The following is an 18,878-nucleotide window of genomic DNA, read 5'->3' as shown; positions in this document are numbered from 1 at the left end:
AGTGAGGAAAGCTTTAAAAACTTCATGAAAATAGCATTACCTCCTCTTACAAACCCATTTGTGGCTATTGCTGAAGTAGACAGTCCTGTAATAGTTGTCACAACGGTGGCCATTCCAATAACCAAGACAGACAGACCTTTTGGGAAAAGAGGTGAAAACCACTAAGCCCAGCAGTACTGAAGAGTACAAACCTTCAACTTAATTTCATTTAAATACTCAGTCTTACAAATACAACACAAATTTACTTTCAAGTAAAAGGCTTCCTCTTTCCCCTCTCAGGATACAAATAAAACAAGGCAAAGATTTTCTTAAATCAGTAAGGTAAGAGCTGTATTCTAGAAATTCAAGGAGACACAGATCAGTCCAACACTAAGTTAATCCTTTGCAGATCAGTCCAACACTAAGTTAAGTCTTTGAAAAGCACTGCTTATATACTACACAGTCTATATGCAGGTTTTAATACCCAGAGATCAAAAGTTTATCTCTCTATTTCACTCAAGACTTACAAATGACAATTTTAAAATACCTGCCTTCTACCTAAATGAAAAAGTGTAACTGGTTGAAGTTTTTGATAAGGATAAATTACCATAAAATTGGCAATATTAAGGTAATTTCCTGTTCCTGTTTGAAGTAAAAGCTCAGGATCAACACCTCTTGTGGATCACATTTCAAAGTCACTGAAATAAAATTACAGCCATTAGTACCCATACCTATCCCAGCTTGTCCTACAATCCATGAGAGTCTGATGAAGAGCATCACACCCCAAATATTTAACATGCATCGTACCTAGGATAAAACAGAAATTTAACATAGATTAGTTCTTGCATCTGCAGCTGTTTTTACTAATTCTTCATTTCAGCTTTTAATGTTCTTGAAATTATCCTGCTGCTGTATTTCCTCACCACTTTTCACGTTATTTCACAAGAATATGATGTTATTATACATGTTTAAGTTTGATTTTAAAAAGGGAGTTAAATATGATTAAAAAGTTACTACCTTGAACATAGAGTTAAGAGAATTTCAGTATCTGACACTTGCAGTATGTCTTAAGCAAACAATAGTAATTTAGACCCTAATAATAACAGTAATTTAGACCCTAGCCTTTAGTATCCAAAATTCACACTACACGACTTAAAAGTAAGGCAGAAGTCTATGATGACTGTGAGGTCTACAACCCCAGTTTGTACCTCCCACAAATCTCTCTCTCTCAAAAAAAAAATACACTAAAAGCAATACCCTACTAAATAACTTATTCTTTTTAAAATAACAAAAACTCTGCTGCAACTCTCCATTTCTATAACTTTTGTATCTTAGAACACAGCTGCACAATAACAGCATGGACGTGTGCATTTTTTTTAAATCTTTGTATTTACAACTCTTAGATCTCAATAAAAATAGAGTTTGCATTGTACAGAATTTAGACAAGAGACTAAAAACAGATCTTGGGTCTCTGTTTTACTCAAAGAGCAAGATATCAATCCTACAATTAAGGAGGTAAGGACCTCTCCAAACCACAGAAGTACAGTATGTATTTTTCTACTACAGTATCTTTTTCCTTCTTGGAAATCATCACTCTTAAAACCTGTGCTAAGAAACCATAGTCCCTTAAGAACTTAAAGCCCTGAAGCGTTTATTGTCTTAAAATTCAGTTGAAACAGGGGCAACCCTTCCTAGAATTACAGCATTTATGACACCTCTCATACATATAATCTTTATATTACACTATCACAATGCCTGTCAAAAACAAAGGTAGTTGGAAAGATCTGTAAGAATACATCAGCATCTGCAAGAAATTGAAAAACCATATATCAAACTTACCAGCACACCTTTTATCCAGCCAAACTTGACCACTCCTTTGCTGTCAGGTGTGTAAGCAGCAGCTGCATCCCCAGCTGGTGTGCCTTCCTCACCATTTGCGTAGCCATCTTCAAAGGGCTCCTTAGAAAACATAAAAAAACTTTGTATTTTGTGTGACTGACAGAGCAGAGTGGGCATAAGAAACTTATGTAGTAAAAAAAACCCCAAACCCATCTCACTTGTGTAAACAGAAAAATTAAGAGTGACTATGCAGAAGTTTTGAGCTGCTGATTTTTGCCCCTTGCATGACCGACATCTTAGATTTCAAGGAATGTAAAACAAACTTACAAGAGCAAACTGGTAACAGCCAGTGTGGTAAGCATTATCAAGAATTAGTTTTAGGTGCCTAAAAAAGTCAAACACCTGGTCCGTAGAAAAAGAGCTGGAAGATTTCAAATGCACAAGAAATTTTACATCTTAATCTGAAAGCACAGACTGCTCTATCACAAGTTACTGGTCTCTGTTGTAGCATTTCCTGTAGTTCTGACTTAGCTGTCATTTCATCAATTTTTCAGGAAATAAATTATTCATTTCCCTGTAAACTATTCTACTACTCTTTGTAAGGTGATGCTGCCAGAAAGAAGGATGGGAGATTGGCATTTCAGGGAAAAGGAGGGAAGAGAAGTCTCTTCCCAAACACTGGTCCTCATTTAAATAGGAAGGATGACAGATGGAGAAAACATCAGTCCTGTGGACAAAAGCCAGCTTATGTCTTTTATTCATAATTCAACTCTCAACTTCAAAAAATGCAGAAAATCTCAACTGTAAATATAAATTGAAAATATATATGTATATACACGCACATATATGCTTGCTTAAATGGCAACTCTGTTTTGCCAAGCCAAGAAAACACCAGAATACTTAAACATTTCCTACACTTGCTATGAGAAAGCAAGAAGCACTCTAAGCTGTTAGTTTATCCAAGGCAACAAGTATTAAGAATGGATACACTAGAAAGACCCTGAACAACATTCAACAAACCAGCTCAAACAGCATACTGTGAAGAAGCCTGCATCCCAGGGCTTAGAAAACAGTGAAACAATTAGAGGTTCAATCCCAATGACGTAAAGGGCAAAAACCACATTTGCTAAGTAAGACACAAAATTGAGTGGACACAAATAAGGCTTTCAAGTGTGTGCAGGGAAGGACTAATAAAGATTAGGCATTTTACTGAATTCTTTCTACTCTTGGTACATTAGTACCAGATATAGCCTCAGCTCAGAGTCCAGAGGAAATATTTCTAAACCTGTCAATTATGAAGGGTGTCATCCATATGCTCATATAATCGGCAGTAAACATACAAACCAGATTTAAAAAAAAAACAGATTATGTCAACCTTATCCAAAGGTCAGTAGCACAGATTCATATCTGCTTCTCTCACTGATGCAGAATTGTGAACTTCTCATAGAAACAGATACACCTGCAACACATCTGGTGACCCTGTAAGGCACAAGCCTTCCACTGTTAGGCAGAATCAAGATCAGTTTCCAGATCATTACCTTTAACAGCTTACTCTCTTAATGGGTACATTATACTGTCTCCAGAAGGGGTTAAAATAAAGGAGTTTAAAAAAAAAATCTTATGTATTATATATATTTTCTTTCTTTCATGTATGCATGTATATGTATTACTGTGTTATATACACTAAACAGAGGACAAATAGAAACCTAACCAGGAATTACCCAGTTCTGCTGTACTGCAGCTTTCCTGGATAGAACTAACTGCTGTAATTCTTGGGAGATTTGCACAGCTTTTGATCAGATGAATTACTGATTGCTGATTATTTGAATTCAGGCACTCAAGCCAAATCAAGTAGTGGCACGTAAAAATTCAGAACAGTAGGAAGAACAGTGAGGACCGAAAAGAGAATTACAATGCTGCTACATTTCAGAAACGCTGACCTACCTGAATCAGAACTAAGAAAACATCTCCTACTTAAGTCTGAGCCTCAAGCCAGAAGAGGATGAGCTGACCACCTACCCTGATCCAATAGCTTAGAAGTGCAGAACAAAATCCTTCTAAGCACTAATGTCTCCCTTTATGACTTGTTTCAGAAGTGGGGAGGAAACAAAGAGGAAAAAAAGATGCATTAAAAAAGGGGCAGATTATGACCCTTCACAACAATGCCAAACCCTCCAATCAAGCATGAGACAGTATAACCACCTATTACTTGTTCATACAAAACCCATTCTTATTCCTTACAGAAAACCATCACATTATACTTAGAACAAACTCTATTTTAAACCATTACATAAATGGAGTCACGTTCAAATTATCTAAACAATTTTTAAGCTTGGCAAAAAAAACTTGCCAACAGTAGGTAACATCTGCTTTTACAACAACACGCATCACATCTGTAGCAAGAAGTAACAAAATTATTCTCTGAGAAGACTGGTTAGGGAGGATCAAGGAACAGCAGGAAGAATCTGTATCTTCATGTCTTAAAATAGTGCAGTTATGCCTTTTTTTTTTTTTTTTTTTTTTTTTTTAACAAGCTTGGAGTTTGCTTGCTGCAAGTTCAGGTTTGGTAAGAAGGTGGAGAAATACCTTTGTACCTAGTCTAAGGAAGGATCAAATACTTCATCATGTGAGCATGGCTGGACAAGTATTGGTAAAACCTGCACACATCACCAAGGTGACCCCCAAAGGTCACTTCAAAACCTCAACCATGTGGCAGCTACACATTTTACTGTAGTGCTCAAACAACCCACAGCTCAGCCTGTCGTGTTCTGGGGAGGAGATAATGGCTCATGACTACTATTCTGAGTTATCAGTTACCAGACCAGCTCCAAGACAGTGCACTGTGAACACAGGAAAGTTTTGTTCTCCATGTCTCGTCTCTCCACACCGTGCAATATTTCTTAGGAAAACATTTTGAAGAACAAGCAAAATGTAATAACTGAAAGGTTATTCCTGGTTATCAGTGCTGGTGGGTGCCCAATAAAGCACCACTGAGAACAGATATTACGAAGTGTGGGCACAAAAGAATTTCACTCCAGAAGGCTCCAAGTTCAGCCCTCTAAGGCAATATTAAGAAAGCACCACTGTGGTCTCAGCTGTAAATCAAGCAGGCGTAGTATTTTTCATGCTCGTGTTCATGAGGAAACAATGCTTCTACTCAAGTAAGACACTGGATGGAAAGAACTGCCCTAGAACTATTCTCGAACAACTGTTCTAAAATAGTACGATAAGATCTTCATAAACAGTAAAAAACACTAACACACTGTGGATTTGGAGGGGGTGTAACAGAAGGGGAAAGAAAAGGGGGTTTGACATTTCAGATCAGAAACAGTCCTATTACCACAATTCTTAAAACAAAATAATCAGTCCAAAAATAATCAGTCATGGTGTTCACTTGCGCTGTAAAAGGAAAAATAATGTATGTTTACACGCTCACCATTTTATCATACATTGAGAGTACTTCAGACAAGAAATAGTTAATTTCTGCTCCTACACAGATATTCTACTATTTCGTCTCCAGTGCTGGATCATAACAATAAGTTATTTGTGACAACTGTGAATAGCCTCCACATCTATTAGATTAGTAATGTGAAAATACTGGTATTTTGGTAGAGGAGATTGAGGTTTTTCACACACAGCCTGTTATACACTGGTACATCAAAAAGTTCAGTAAAAACTGCTTTATTTAAGCGTTCTTGATAGTGGTGTATGTCATGCAGCCTAATTTTTTTTTGTGGTGAACTTATCTAAATCCCATCTTATTGTCAATATACTTGGGCTGTATGAGGTAATACCACAATAAGCACACACGAAGTTTTGCTTCTTTTCAAGAATCACAACTTGGAAGCCGCAAGTTAAAGACAGGACCACCAGCAAGTCCTGTATGGAAGGCGATTTGCTGTATCTCCAGACAGATTGCTATCACTGTGAACTGCCTGATTTGGTGTGTTCCAAGTAGTCACTGACTTCTTTAGCTAATCCCTCCCACTGCTATTAGTCCTGTGTGAAAACAGGACGCCAGAGAAGCACCTCAGACTACAGCATTTAACTGCTTTTCCCATTGCTCAAGTTTAGCCAGTTACAGGTTTATCACATGCCACATAATATGAGGTTCTTTACACAAACTCCCTAGAAAGGTTTCACAACAGCACCTTCCTCCCATCTTGGCAGGATACAGTACTGAAGCTGGTTTCAGTAGTTTATATTATCATAATGCTAAAAATCAGGAGTCTAATCTTTCCAAGCTGCAGCTTCTGCAAAGAAATATAAAAATGGCCTTCCACTACATTTAATCAAGCCGCTTAAACTTAAAACTGCTTTGTACCTACATTCTAAATTCTGATACTATATTCTAATACATACTTTATTCTGATTACATACCTATATTCTGATACTGAGCACAGTTCTCTCATGCTTACTAAGAACAGGAAAAAAAAAATAAAGGAAGCTACTTGAGAACCATCTTTGCCCATAGAGTATTGACAGAACGATTCCATGCCCTCACCAGTCAACACCTCAGCAGCTCCGAGGTGGGGGATGTTTGCAAGAAACCATCACAAGAGAGGCTTTCCCACATCTTCGGCAGTCCTTCACTGTGGCTCACAGCACTACTGCCAACCTGTTCACTACCCCTTACAATCACAATTTCTTGTTTCTATCTCCAAAAGGTTAATTTTTTTAAGCATTGTCACTTTAAGATGTTTCTTATTTTGTGGAAGGAAACAAGCAGTAAGACGTATTGATCCAGATGCAGCATGCCATCTGTCTCAACAGAGGAAGAATCATTACTGGGAAATTATACTCTCAAATATCCCAACTCCAGACCTGCACACTATTCAGATTATGGCTACAAAATCTGTTTTCCTCAGAATTAACATACTTAAAGACATCCATAAAAAAAGAGCTTATAAACTTTTGTTTTGGTTTTTTTGTTTTTCTAATTAAAGGACACTTTAGCCAGAGCATAGATACCGTAAAAATGACAGAATAAAGCTATTAAGTTACGTAAGAATTAATAGACATTTTGCCTCAAATGGTGGTAACACTTCCAAGTAATTTTAAACACTACCAAAGATCTTTTTCTTGAAAAAGTACATAAACTTCTGGACTCTAGCTCCCACCATCTGTGACACTTCCATGGATATGAATAAAGGATTTTGGAAGTGCTAGATGTATTTCATGCACAAAATAACTCGCAAAATAATCCTGCTGCTATGGTGTTTACGTCTGATATAACAGAACTTTTGAAAACTGTACTGGTCCAAGTGTGATGCTGTCTGATAAAGGATAAATAATAAGCTAGGTATTGAATGTTGCCTGAAGGACACCAAGCAGTATCAAATATATCTGTTCTTTCAACATTACTTTTCCAGCATGTTGATGTTTGCAGTCATAAAATTCCCAGTTTTTGTCTAGAGGTCAGTTTGATAAGCTGTTTTTATCTTTTAATGCTTTTATCAACACAGTTATGAAACAGATCAAGAGGACTGAGCTTCCTTCCCAAAACACCTAAATCTCCACTGAATGGCTTTAAGCATATTGTTATCCAGGGACACCAGACAGTCTTATGATAAACCATTTATCAAGAAAAGCCTTGAATCTGGTTGCCTGAGATTCCAAATTATTTCAGTACTTAAATACACAGGAGGAAATATAAATTTTCACCATTCTTTGACTCAAGCTCGTGACACTGACTACTGTTTGTAACCATTTTTTCAGAAAACAACTACAAAGCTGTAGTTGTTTTCTGAAAAAACGGTTACAAGAGAGGCTGAGATACTATTTCCAACTTTGCTCACAAACCACAAATCGTGATGAGTTTCTAATTCTAAACTTAAAACAACTCTGCCAAGTCTGACAGTTTTTAAGTGGTTTTTTTCCTGTAAGGGAAGTAACTCCAAAGGGAGGAAGTATCACAGGTAATGACTTTTAAAATATCTTACTCTATGTAACATTCCCTTAAAGAACAGTCTGACTGGACATTATTTAGTTAACTAGTCCTGCTCTGCTGCAATAAGGATGGCGACAGGTATGGAAACTAAGAACAAGCATGCACAACTCTCAACTAATGCTTTGTAACTGGCCTCATTCTGATGAAAGAGCAATGAAAGTGTAAATTCTACAACAGATGTAACCGTCTGAATCTTTGGTACTTCAGACAGGGTTACCCCTCACTTAGAAATTGCTATTCAGGAAATCAGTATCTTCCACAGGACACTTGGAACAATTGACAGATTTCTGCTTATGTATCAGTTAAAAAAAATTTACCAAGCTAACAAAACAGATTCAACTGCCCAGGTTTTTCCAGAGTAGATGGGAAGCTTGACTGATCAGCATTGCTCCCAGTAAGGGAAAAAAACCCAGTCAGGTAGCATACAGAAGAGAATACATGGCACAAAGACATCTTTAAGATACCTCAGTCTGCCTAACACCTTATTAGCATTTTCTTTAAAGAACTAACTCAAAAGGATTTAAATGAAAATTAATACTAGCAGGGAACAATGACTAGTCATTGCTGTTGACAGCAGCTCAGAAATTTCAGCAGTCATATTAGGTATTTTACTAGTTGGTTATAAAACAGGAATGGAATTTTAAATTCTATTAGCAAATTTGCCATAATTCCCACTCCAATGTCTTTACAGTCATAACTTTAAAAAGCCTACTAAGCCATTAAATGGCATCTAGATGCTATCTAAAACAGCAGAAGATAAATTGTCCAAATAAAACAGTCAGTTCTTAAAACTCAGGATTCCTTGGACTCAAACATCAACAGCTACAATAAGTGGTTACTCACCTCAGTCAAAGATCTCCTCTGCAGGTTTGCAGCCAAGAGACCAAAACTCAAGTGCTTTGACTATATTACCTTCTCTACAATTACACATTTAAAATATAGTAGCAAATGCCTTTGGCATCCACTTCCAGAGATTTTTAAAAGAGATTGCATCAAACACTGAATATTAATGTTATCTCAAGCTGAAATTAAAGAGTGTTGCATTGTGTTTGCAGCAGAGTAAATTTGAATAGAAGAAATTTATAGCTGCAATTAACATGTCAACTTAAGGATTAGCTATGTGTCTCTGCCATCAGATTGTATTTCTGTCTTGCACACTGTTTTTAATAGAGAAACATTAAACAGCATGGTTTTTTATGTGTGTGCATATACATACTGTATATGTAATGATTTAGTAAGCCATTTTTACTTTAATTCTTTTAAAGGGATAATCATCCACTCATCCTCCCAACTTTTACAGGTAGTATGATGTATTAACTAAGTTAGCAAGACTTAATCAGGAAACTTACTCAGGCAACTGATTTCAGCTTAGGAGTAAATCCCTTCTTTCAAGGTGGTATACTTACAAAGGATAAATAGGAGATCTGTTTATGAAGATTAGCACTACTTTAATGTCTTACATGAACACAGTTTTCTTGACAAATCTCTAAACTTACTATATGTAGGCTACATCCCTCTGAAGCAGTTTTAACATGTGATAAAACAGCAAAGTTTTGTTGACATCAACAGGTATGAAATACCTGTATCCTGTCAGAAATATAAATATCTGCTTCCCCCCCTAGGAAAAACATTAATTAAAGAACAAGAGCACTTTGCAAAATAAAGAAAACTACCCCACATCTTTATATCTTGATTCAAGCAACCCTCCATATGCACAGGATGGTACGAAAATGGCCAAGCAGATCATGAAAATTAGAAACAAATGAGAAAAGGCCTCTGTTCAGTAGCCCTGCAGTGTGGAAGACCCACAATGCTTATGATCTGCACCCCCAAAAATTTTGTAGCTTAAATAAGGCCCTCCTGTCACAGAGTAGTCAACATGGTCTGCCAACATAAAAACAAAACATAACTAACCCCCAAAAACCAAACGTCCCCCAAAAAAGCCCAAACTACCAGTCTCTCCAGTTCTGGTTAATAGAAAGTTGCAGGAGGCATGACTTCCTGCACAAGTGTAGGGGCAACCAATCCCTTCAGTTTAGGGAATGTAGTCTACTTCACACCTCGAGAATGCCCCTTCATTTCCGCACATGACCCTTTCCAGAACCACGTCTGCACTCCGAATTATCTAGAGATGCAATTATTCCTTATGGTGCATTGAATATAGCATTCCTTAGGATATCCACTGTCCTGGAAGGAGAAACCACTCTTCACAGGAAAGTGGAGCTAGGCTCTGAACACCGGTAGTTTCCACATGAGTATCTGAAACGCATAAGCCTGATACACTACAGAATGAAGCAGATGCAGCACTTGATTGCATAAGAGCTGAAGTAAATCCAATTAGCAAGCCTCCTGCAGAGAAGTTTGGCATACTCAAGTGTAGTCCAAGAAATACAATGTTCTGCAATTAAGTACAAAAGAGAATTAATTTCAGTCTTGTCAAGAAATTATTTTGGACACATCAGATTTTCAAATCATCCAGATTTCCAACCCTAGACACCACCAGATTTCCAATCCTAGTTCAACCCCAGCAGCCCAGCCCCAAGCAGCCACTTGCTCATTCCTCCACCAGTGGGACTGGGGAGAGAACTGAAGGATAAAAATTCACAGGCTACAGTAAAGACAGTTTAACAGGGAAAGCAAAAGCCACACGCACATGCAAAGCAAAGCAAGGAATTAATGTCCTGCTTCCCATGGTTGGGCAGGGGTGTTCAATCATCTCCAGGAGTGCAGGGTCCCATCACCTCACAGTGACTTGGGAAAACAAACACCATCATTCCCAATGTCCCCTTCCTCCTTCTCCCCCTACTTTTTATACTGAGAATGGTATCACATGGCCTGGAACATCCCTTGGGTCAATTTGGGTCACCTGTCCCAGCTGCATCCCCTCCCAGCCTCCCATGCACCCTCAGCCTGCTCACCAGCGTGGCCACAGGAGGAGCAGGAAAGACCTTGGCTGTGTGGAAGTCCTGCTCAACAAAACCAAAAACATTTCTAAATTACCAACTCTGTGTCCAGCACAGATCCAAAACAGAACCCCACACCAGCTACTGGAAAGGAAATTAACCAAAAAAATTAGCCCAAACCAGCACACAAGTCATCTATTCTCCACCCCAAAACAAAGTTTTATTAGAGGCATCGTTGCTCCTAACAGATTTTGGTTTTCATCTAATTCTGCAAGACATGGTACACTTTGTATTCAAGAAGTTGGAGACGGGAGCAAATGGCCCTATGCAGCAATAGTAAAACCCTAATAAAACATCTCATTTCTGTAGAAAGTCTAGCTCCAATGTAGTAAGTTCCTGGAAAGTTACATTTTACCTGTTGGCTTACAACAGACTAAAAAGTCCATTGAAGTAATCCTAATAAATCATCCAAGTACTACCTGAATTTTTAATGTCATGCTCTGAAGTGGCAAATGCAGCTACAGCACAGCCTGAGCCAGCACTAAGCAGGGCTGGTATGTTCAGACAGGAAAGCACTCACTTGCACTGGCACAACACCACATTTCAGCCAAAGCTGCCAAACTCCTTGCACTTCTAAAGCAGTACTACTCAGAATAATCTTAGGAGTCTCTGCCACATAGACTGACAGACCAAGTTGAAACATTAATCTAGCATCACAGCTCCTTCTCAGCTGAAACAGACAGTGCTATTTTTTTTGAAATTAAAATAACCCAAACAACTGAATCATCTGAAGTAGGAGCAGTGAAAACGAAGATGCAAGAGATAAGCCTTCTTATTAAAATGGAACTTCAATTTTTCAGAATTTCTTTACTCTTTTTATCACCTTATCCTTAAATCAGTACAAGGCACAGATAATACAGCCAAAGTTACTTTTTATGCATAAATGAAATTTCAGTAAGTTCATCAGGTTTAATCAGTATGGTGAAGTGCAGAAATAAATCAAAGACCATTCATGCAAAAATGGGTATCTTCCAAAACTCTGAAAGACAAATAATTTGAAGTCAATTATTTTTAAAAAATGCTTAGTAGCAACCAATGACCAGTGTGACTGCTATTACCTGTACCAAGAAGTGGGGAAAATGAGTTTGTGGTTGCTCATGAATGAGTATTATATGAGGCTTTAGGAAAAAATCTGAAGAATTCAACAGAAGATGCAGTACACTGGTTTAAATTACTCCAAGATACTGATCTTGCCAAGCTCCTCCCCTGCAAGAATGTTGTTCAAGAATGAAAATCATTTGATGTCTAATCAAGTGCAGTACCAAATGGGAAAAAAAGTTAATCTGAAGATTAATTATGCAGCATCTTCCTCTTTAACCAGTTCTGGAACAGTCCACTAGGAGTGTGACAGTATTTTTTTTGTAATGTTAATAGAGAGAAAAAAAGGGAAGCGTTAATTTCATCTTTATATCACTCTTGAAGTTTCACTTTGTACTATACACATAACTTGTACAGTAGCATATGTATATAAAGTTTTTAAGTAAATGAATATATGTATATTAGGAGTGCATACTCAAAACATTTTTTATTGATACCTGCGGGCAGTGAAAAGACTGTAGAGATCCCTTACGTGTTGAATCAGGGAACTGAATCACTACATGCAGTGCAAGATTTTGCAGCTGAGGGGGCGTTGGCTTTCTGTAAACCAGATCAGATCTGTATGAGATCCAACTAAGATCTGTAACAGCAAAAAGTTCATCCCTTTCATCAGCAGTCCACACTTGTGCTGTGAGCTATGTTAAAAAAAAAAAAAATTAAAAAAAAAAAAAAAAAAAAAAAAAAAGTAGTAAGAATAATATTAGCAGTTTGCCGAACATAGTTCAAGCTTTTCAGCATTCCATAGGTGCTCTGGACTAAAGACTCATCAAAGATTCAAGAGATACAAGCATCAAGCAACATAAAATACAAAATTATATATGCTGTTTATAAAATACAAGCCCTGGAACACTAATATTGCAGCAACACAGAAGTACACTCATTTTTTCCTTGATAGCAATGGTTGTGCTTAAGTGCAGCATCACGGTAAGCAAAGTGAGGATTCTCGACACAGGCTGAAAAAGCATTAAAAACATCCCTCTGCACGATGCAAATAAAGCCTCACTGAATACAGGTGCATTAAGGTCACTGCTGCTTTAAAATGATAAAAGAACAGTTACCAATTATAGGTTTCTGGGAGACATGCAGCAGCACTGAGAACAAGACTAAGAGAGCTTCTCTTGTTTTATTTTAGTACAGTGAACTTCAGAAAGAAGATTCAAATTCTCACATATATGAAAGACAGCAAGAAGGAAATGTAGTTTAAATTAAAAATAACAGGGACTCAAGAAAGAAAGAGACCTACAGACTGTAAACGAGACTCAGCAAGGTGGTGCAATAAAAACTATCCACAAGAGGGTCTCAATCTTCCATGAGAGGGGAGGAAGGAGCTTTTAAAGACAGACATTATGTAACAGGGTCAGCTAACTTGATACCAACAATCATCTTTTAACCTTTTACGCATCTTTAGCTGAGTTCTGCGTTTGTTACAGGCTAAGCAAACAAACCACGAACTGAAAGAAAACAAAAACAAATATTAGAGGTGCAGCAGTAGTTTAACACTCAAGACAGAATGTATTTTCATTTAAAGGCAATGCTATACACTGATCTTTTCACTGTGCTTATGTTAAACTTTTGAAGTCATCAGGTCAGAGGAAAAACAGTGTTTGAGAAAATACTTAAAGCCAGAAAGACAACTGAAAACAATTATAGTCATCCATCTTGAGTAAAAACAAACAAAAACCCCTCAATTTGTATCAGGACTACCAGAAGTTGCCTTTTTTCTTTACACGTCTCCAAATTCAGATGACAGGTGCACAGATTTTTGTGTGGGAGGAAGCAAAGCACACTTGTGTTCTTAAATACGTTGGGATTTCTTTTTGTTTTGATTTATAATTTGACTGGGGGAGAGGGGTGGAGGTGGTGTAAGAATCTTCCTCTGAGATTAGTACCTTACCCTGTCAGTGCTCCCCGCGAGTATCTAACAAACAGCAGAGCAGAGCTGCCAGCAGAGGGCTTGGTTCACACCACATCCACTCACCACAGCTGCGAGGGACTGCATAAAGATCAAATCAGAACCACTCGTATATAGTGGGATCTAGTCTTAAGGAAAAAACATATGCTCCCCAATTAACTCAACGCTATACAGAAAAATCCTGAATTATTTCAGTGGATTACAGTGTGCAGGTCTGAATACTCTAAGAGTATTGTCGGATCAATAAGGTCTCCGATATTATGACAGGGTATTGATAAACTGAGAAGCACAGAGACACGTGCAGTATTCCTACACACTGCTTCCTACAGATGCAGCTGACCCATGAAAAGCTGTAAGACAGGAAAAAAATTAAGAAAAGCAAGAATGCTTTTCATCTTCCCAGGGTCTGAAGACAGATCCCTCTCAAGAAGGCAGGGAACACTACTGCAACAAAAACCTGCATGTCATGGTATGCTGACTTCACTCCCACTTTTTTGCTAACATCCTCTCACCTCAAAATCTCTGGAGACCAGAGCTCCTGCAATACATTCCCTTTATCTACAAGATAGCAACTGCAACAGCATCACCAAATACTCTCTCTCATCTCTGTAAAGCAGAGACAAATTAAAACATACCAACTGGGTAAGGAATAGATTGAACACCTTAGTTATCTGCAGCCAATGACATACTAAGACAAGACCCCTTCACCTGGAGTTTAATATCATCAACCAAGACCAGTGTTACGCAATTTATCCACCTCAGAGTACTGCAGCATCACTCAGCTGTGTTTCCACAGCCAGTTTCAAGTACAATCCCTTTCCTAAGAGGAAAGTCACTGCTGGAATAACCACACAAACACCTATCCCACCAGGACTGCAGGACAAACATTTGTGAAATGGGACCCCTCCAGCACATGAGTGTTTGTGTCCTCCTCAAACAGTCACTCTTTTTCCAATACTGCTTTTCTGTGAGAACTGAATCAGTAGAAGTGTTAGACAGATGAAGCTTCTAAACAAAGCTAAAGGGAAAAAAAAATCTGTTCTATAATTGGGACTGGCATCAACAATGCTCCAACATTGCCTCACATTTATCTACCTATAAAAAGCAAAAGAATAGCACGAACTCTAACTGTAGGATAAAATAGCTGCATTCAAAGCACTGAACCATACTGCTGGTAAACAGTTTTGGATCATTCCTTACACAAAGTATCTGCCACTCTTGATGCACTGTGTCAAGAGCAAGAGGCACAACAATAGGTATTCACACAGTGTAAACTTTATGTAAAGTACTAGGATGTTTGTATCAGCTGCCTTGCACAGACATGCTGTACCTGATAAATTGGTACAAAATCCACAGCTTAAGCACAAGGTTAATTCTTCAAGCTACCAAAAGTCAGTAAGATACTTTCCCAAAAGCACAGCATTATTCAACAGTAAAGACCTGCTAGTCAGCAGGAACTGAAGTCACTTTGAGAATGGAGACAACAAGCCCCGGGAAACAGTTAAAAAAAAAAAAAGCACAATAGTTTTAAGAACATCTTCCATATAAAAGTACAGCACCATCTTGATTTAAAAGTTATCAGGGCTCTGGGTTTACAACCAAGTATGTAACCAGAGACAGGATGTATTTCAAACTCCTGAAATTGTCAGGAACGTAGGTATCCAATGCTATTAGCATGCACAACACGCCCTTATTAAAAGCTTTTGCGTTCACAGTTTTATCTTGGAAAGTGTTTTGCTAAGTTGGAAGCAAAAATAATGGCTTCCCTTCTTCATATAAGCCTAAGTAGCTGCTAACGCTTTAATTGCTTTGGACATTAAATATCCTTCGACAGAACACTTGAGTTACTCCATTGAACTTCAACCTAAAATTCTGACATTTATATCGAGACTTTTAAAAAAATTAATACCAAAATTCCATATTCCATTCCCAGTATTTATTTTATGGAAGGAAGGGTCCAAGCAGACAGAACACGACTTTAAAAAGAGAAGTATCTTCACACGTAGATCTATCCACACTGCAGAACAATTAGTGACATTTAAGAAATTAATAATTTGACTTAACTAATGCTCACTGTGAAACTGTTTTGATAATGATTTATAATTAGGTTGTCTACAACTCCTCTATGCCACAGACTACAAAGAAAATTCCTTGCCATTAATTACTTCTTAATAAAGAAATTACAATCTTAGAAATTATAGTTCCAGAATATATTATAATCTGCACTGAAGTATCTTAACGTTGTCAAAGAGCCTTCCAGAGTGTTGCAACAGTAATGCACTGAAAAAGCTATCTGCCAACCTTAGAAATCCGAGAAACGTTCTGCTTACAAAACTGAGTATCCAATACCTGGTCATCCCATCACGGACCAGAAGTCAGAAATTTGGGGGAGGAGGACAGAAAACCAATGTGGTTCTGCATGTACTACAAGCACACATATATGTGGTTTATTTATAGTTTACTCAAATCCAAACACGTGGCAGTAATTGCCAATTTAGATTTCATGCTAACTTAGAATCAGACCACAGATCACCACTTAGCTCCATCAAAAAGGGACCTGGAAGGCAGGAGTAATTGCAGCTATGGTTAGTAATTAGAATTTGACATCTAATCTCAGATGTCACAAATACGTACTTCTATAATACACCAACCAGTTACTTCTACTGAAACAATTCCACAGCCAGGGGAATATAGTCAAAGTCAAAAAATACAGTTAAACAATCACCACCACCTTCCCCCCTCCCCCAAAAAACAAAACCCAAAAAACCACAAACCCCACATATCAGTGCTGATGAACGGAGCAGCCTAATAACGGTGTGAAACAGGTAAATGTGTAATGGAAAGAACACACATTTCCTCATGGAATTCCACCTATAAGGAGCGAAAGGTGGAATAAAAAAAAAGTTCTGGAAACAAAATATTCTTCATTTCCTTGGAACGTGGCCCATGCATTTCTTTATTTCCCTAAAACCAGCAGAAAAACTCCATTTAAAACACAGGCTTCTGAGCACAGCCATACACCAATTCTCAAACTCTGCGAAAACAGCAGTGCAAGATATAATGCTTTATGTAGCGTTAGTTTAGTAGTTTATTTAAAAAAAAAAAAAAAAAAAAAGTCTAGGAAGTGAATTCTACATTCAGCTAAAGCTGGTCTTTTAGCCAAGACAGCCTGCAACGCAAAGAAGGCTCTCACTGTCAACTCGTCTCAAATAGCACACGGACTCGTGGTCCAAAACAGAAATAGCTTGAGACGCACAGCTCCGAAATGTTTCAAGCCCTGACCGCCGCGCAGGGGCCACCAAGCAGCCCTGGGGAGCCTCGCTAAGGATCTGTGCCGGCGCAGATCCAGCAGCATCCGACCCGGATCCCATCAGATCCAGGGGGCTCTGCCTCAGCGGCGAAGAGACAAACCTCCGGCCGCTACCAAAGCAAGCGCATCCTTATTTAATCTTTTTAGCGTCTCTTTCAAGTGTTTTCACTCTCTTTTCCAGACTAATTCCCATGGCGAGCCCCCGAATTAATACCCTATCTGCTGGAGGCTATTTAGAACTGGAAAACCTGTAAAAGATAACCTTCCCCCGCACGATGAACAGGAATTCAGACCTACGGCTCGAAATACCTCTCGCACTGGGGTACCATCTCCCAAAAGCACGTGTGTGGGGGGGGGGATGGATACCACTGCGTCACGAGAAGACAAAAAAATAACAGCACTGAGACGCAAGCTATGCATCCGCGCTATTTGCGCCTCCTCGAGGCTCGGCGAGCTTTCCGGGTGGTGGTGGGGGGGGGTTGTTGGTTTTTTGGGGGGTTTTTTGTTGTTTTGTTTTGTTTGGTTTTTTTTAGCTTTTCTGCCGACACGCTCCGAGGAGCCGTCGCGCCCCCGAAGCCGAAGGAGCCCGGGGGCCGCTCTCACCTTGTCCAGCTCATCATGCAGCTCGGCCAGGCTGGGCCGGAGCAGCTTCTCGCCCAGGTCGGCGGCCGTGTGCCGGTAGTGATCGATGCGGGGCACGGCGTCCATGGTGTTGTGGCCGAAGGTGCGCAGGTAGTAGGTGTTGGTATGGGTGTCATAGTAGTAGTGGTGGTGCCCGCCCGAGTGCAGGCTGCCCTCGCTCATCACCGTATCGCCGCCGTTCTGGACGCCGCTCACATTGCCGCCCTCCGAGCTGCCTCCCCCGGGCTCGCCGGGGCTCTCGCCGCCGGCCGACGGGTCCACGAAGTTCACCCGAAACCTGCCCTTGGCTTCCTCGACTCCCTTACCCGCCACGCCGATGTCCCCGCACGACCTGCGGGGCCCCTCGGCCACCAGATCCACCTGGAAACGGCTCTGGCTTGGCGTGGGACCCAGCGGCTTGCCCAGCACATCCTTGGAGCCCTCAGCCCCCGCGGACCCCGCCGCCAGCTCCTTGCCCTCCATGCCTTCCCCTCGCTCTGTGGCCGCCACTGCTTCGAACGCCCCTCGCAGCCGGCGGTTCCGCTGCTTTAAGCGGCCGAGCAGCGCCCCGGGGCTGCCGCAGACACAGCGCCGCGCCCTGCCCCCGCCGCAGCGCCAGGTGACGGTGCCTCCGGTCCCTCCGCCCGATCCCGCTCTACCCAGACAGGAGCGCGGTGCTTCCCCGGCTGGCGCGGCGGAAGGGATGCAAGGGGGGGAAAACCGGCGGCGCCGCGCAGGCTCCGCCCGCTCCCGGCTGCGGCGGAGGGCGCGGCGGGAGCGCGTCCCCAGCCGGGCGGCGGCGGCTCCTCCCGCCTGCACTATGGCGGCCCCGCCGCATCCGCCCCGCGGCGGTAGGGAGGGGCGGGGGGGGGGCGCGTCGCGATCCCGCCCGGCACAGCCCCGCAGGCCGCCGCCACGTCTCGCGAGAGGAGCGCGGGGGCGCTTGGAGCCGCTCGGTGCGGCACAGACCCCTCGGGTGACCCCGGGACTCCTCAGGCACCCCCGGGTCCCCTACACGCGCCCGGAGTCTTCACACACACACCCAGACCTCCCATACACGCCCCCGGGAGCCCTCACGCACTCCGGACCTCCCATACACACCCCCCCTCAGTCCCGTCCCCCTCCGCCCCCCCAGTCCCTCACATACACCGCGAGACTCCTCATACACACCCCCAGTTCTCCTCAGGCACCCCTGGTCCTTTACAC

The 18,878-nt window shown here is 40.7% G+C and overlaps 1 protein-coding gene across 3 annotated transcripts in view; it reads right to left on the bottom strand.

Moving 5' to 3' along the window:
• Positions 1–18,355, bottom strand: part of SLC12A2 (solute carrier family 12 member 2) — a 54,334-nt gene extending 35,979 nt beyond the window's left edge. Inside the window, exons 1-4 of one of the 3 annotated variants that reach the window (XM_066181930.1) lie at positions 17,655–18,355; positions 1,819–1,938; positions 711–786; positions 41–136 (exon numbers count right to left, since the gene is read on the bottom strand). In XM_066181930.1, the coding sequence (XP_066038027.1) occupies positions 41–136; positions 711–786; positions 1,819–1,938; positions 17,655–18,155 (793 nt within the window). In that variant the 5' untranslated portion in view covers positions 18,156–18,355. Of the gene's footprint in view, positions 1–40; positions 137–710; positions 787–1,818; positions 1,939–16,090; positions 16,142–17,654 lie in introns of those variants that run through there. The other 2 variants (XM_066181929.1, XM_066181931.1) reach the window with 2 other exon arrangements.
• Between the last annotated feature and the right edge of the window lie 523 nt (positions 18,356–18,878).

Source organism: Chamaea fasciata, unplaced genomic scaffold (assembly GCF_029207755.1).
Source record: "Chamaea fasciata isolate MVZ Bird 193981 ecotype frontalis unplaced genomic scaffold, bChaFas1.0.hap1 SCAF_4, whole genome shotgun sequence".
Lineage (NCBI taxonomy): Eukaryota > Metazoa > Chordata > Aves > Passeriformes > Sylviidae > Chamaea > Chamaea fasciata.
The sequence above is the reverse complement of the archived record's forward strand: the minus strand, read 5'-3'. Positions and strand labels throughout refer to the sequence as shown.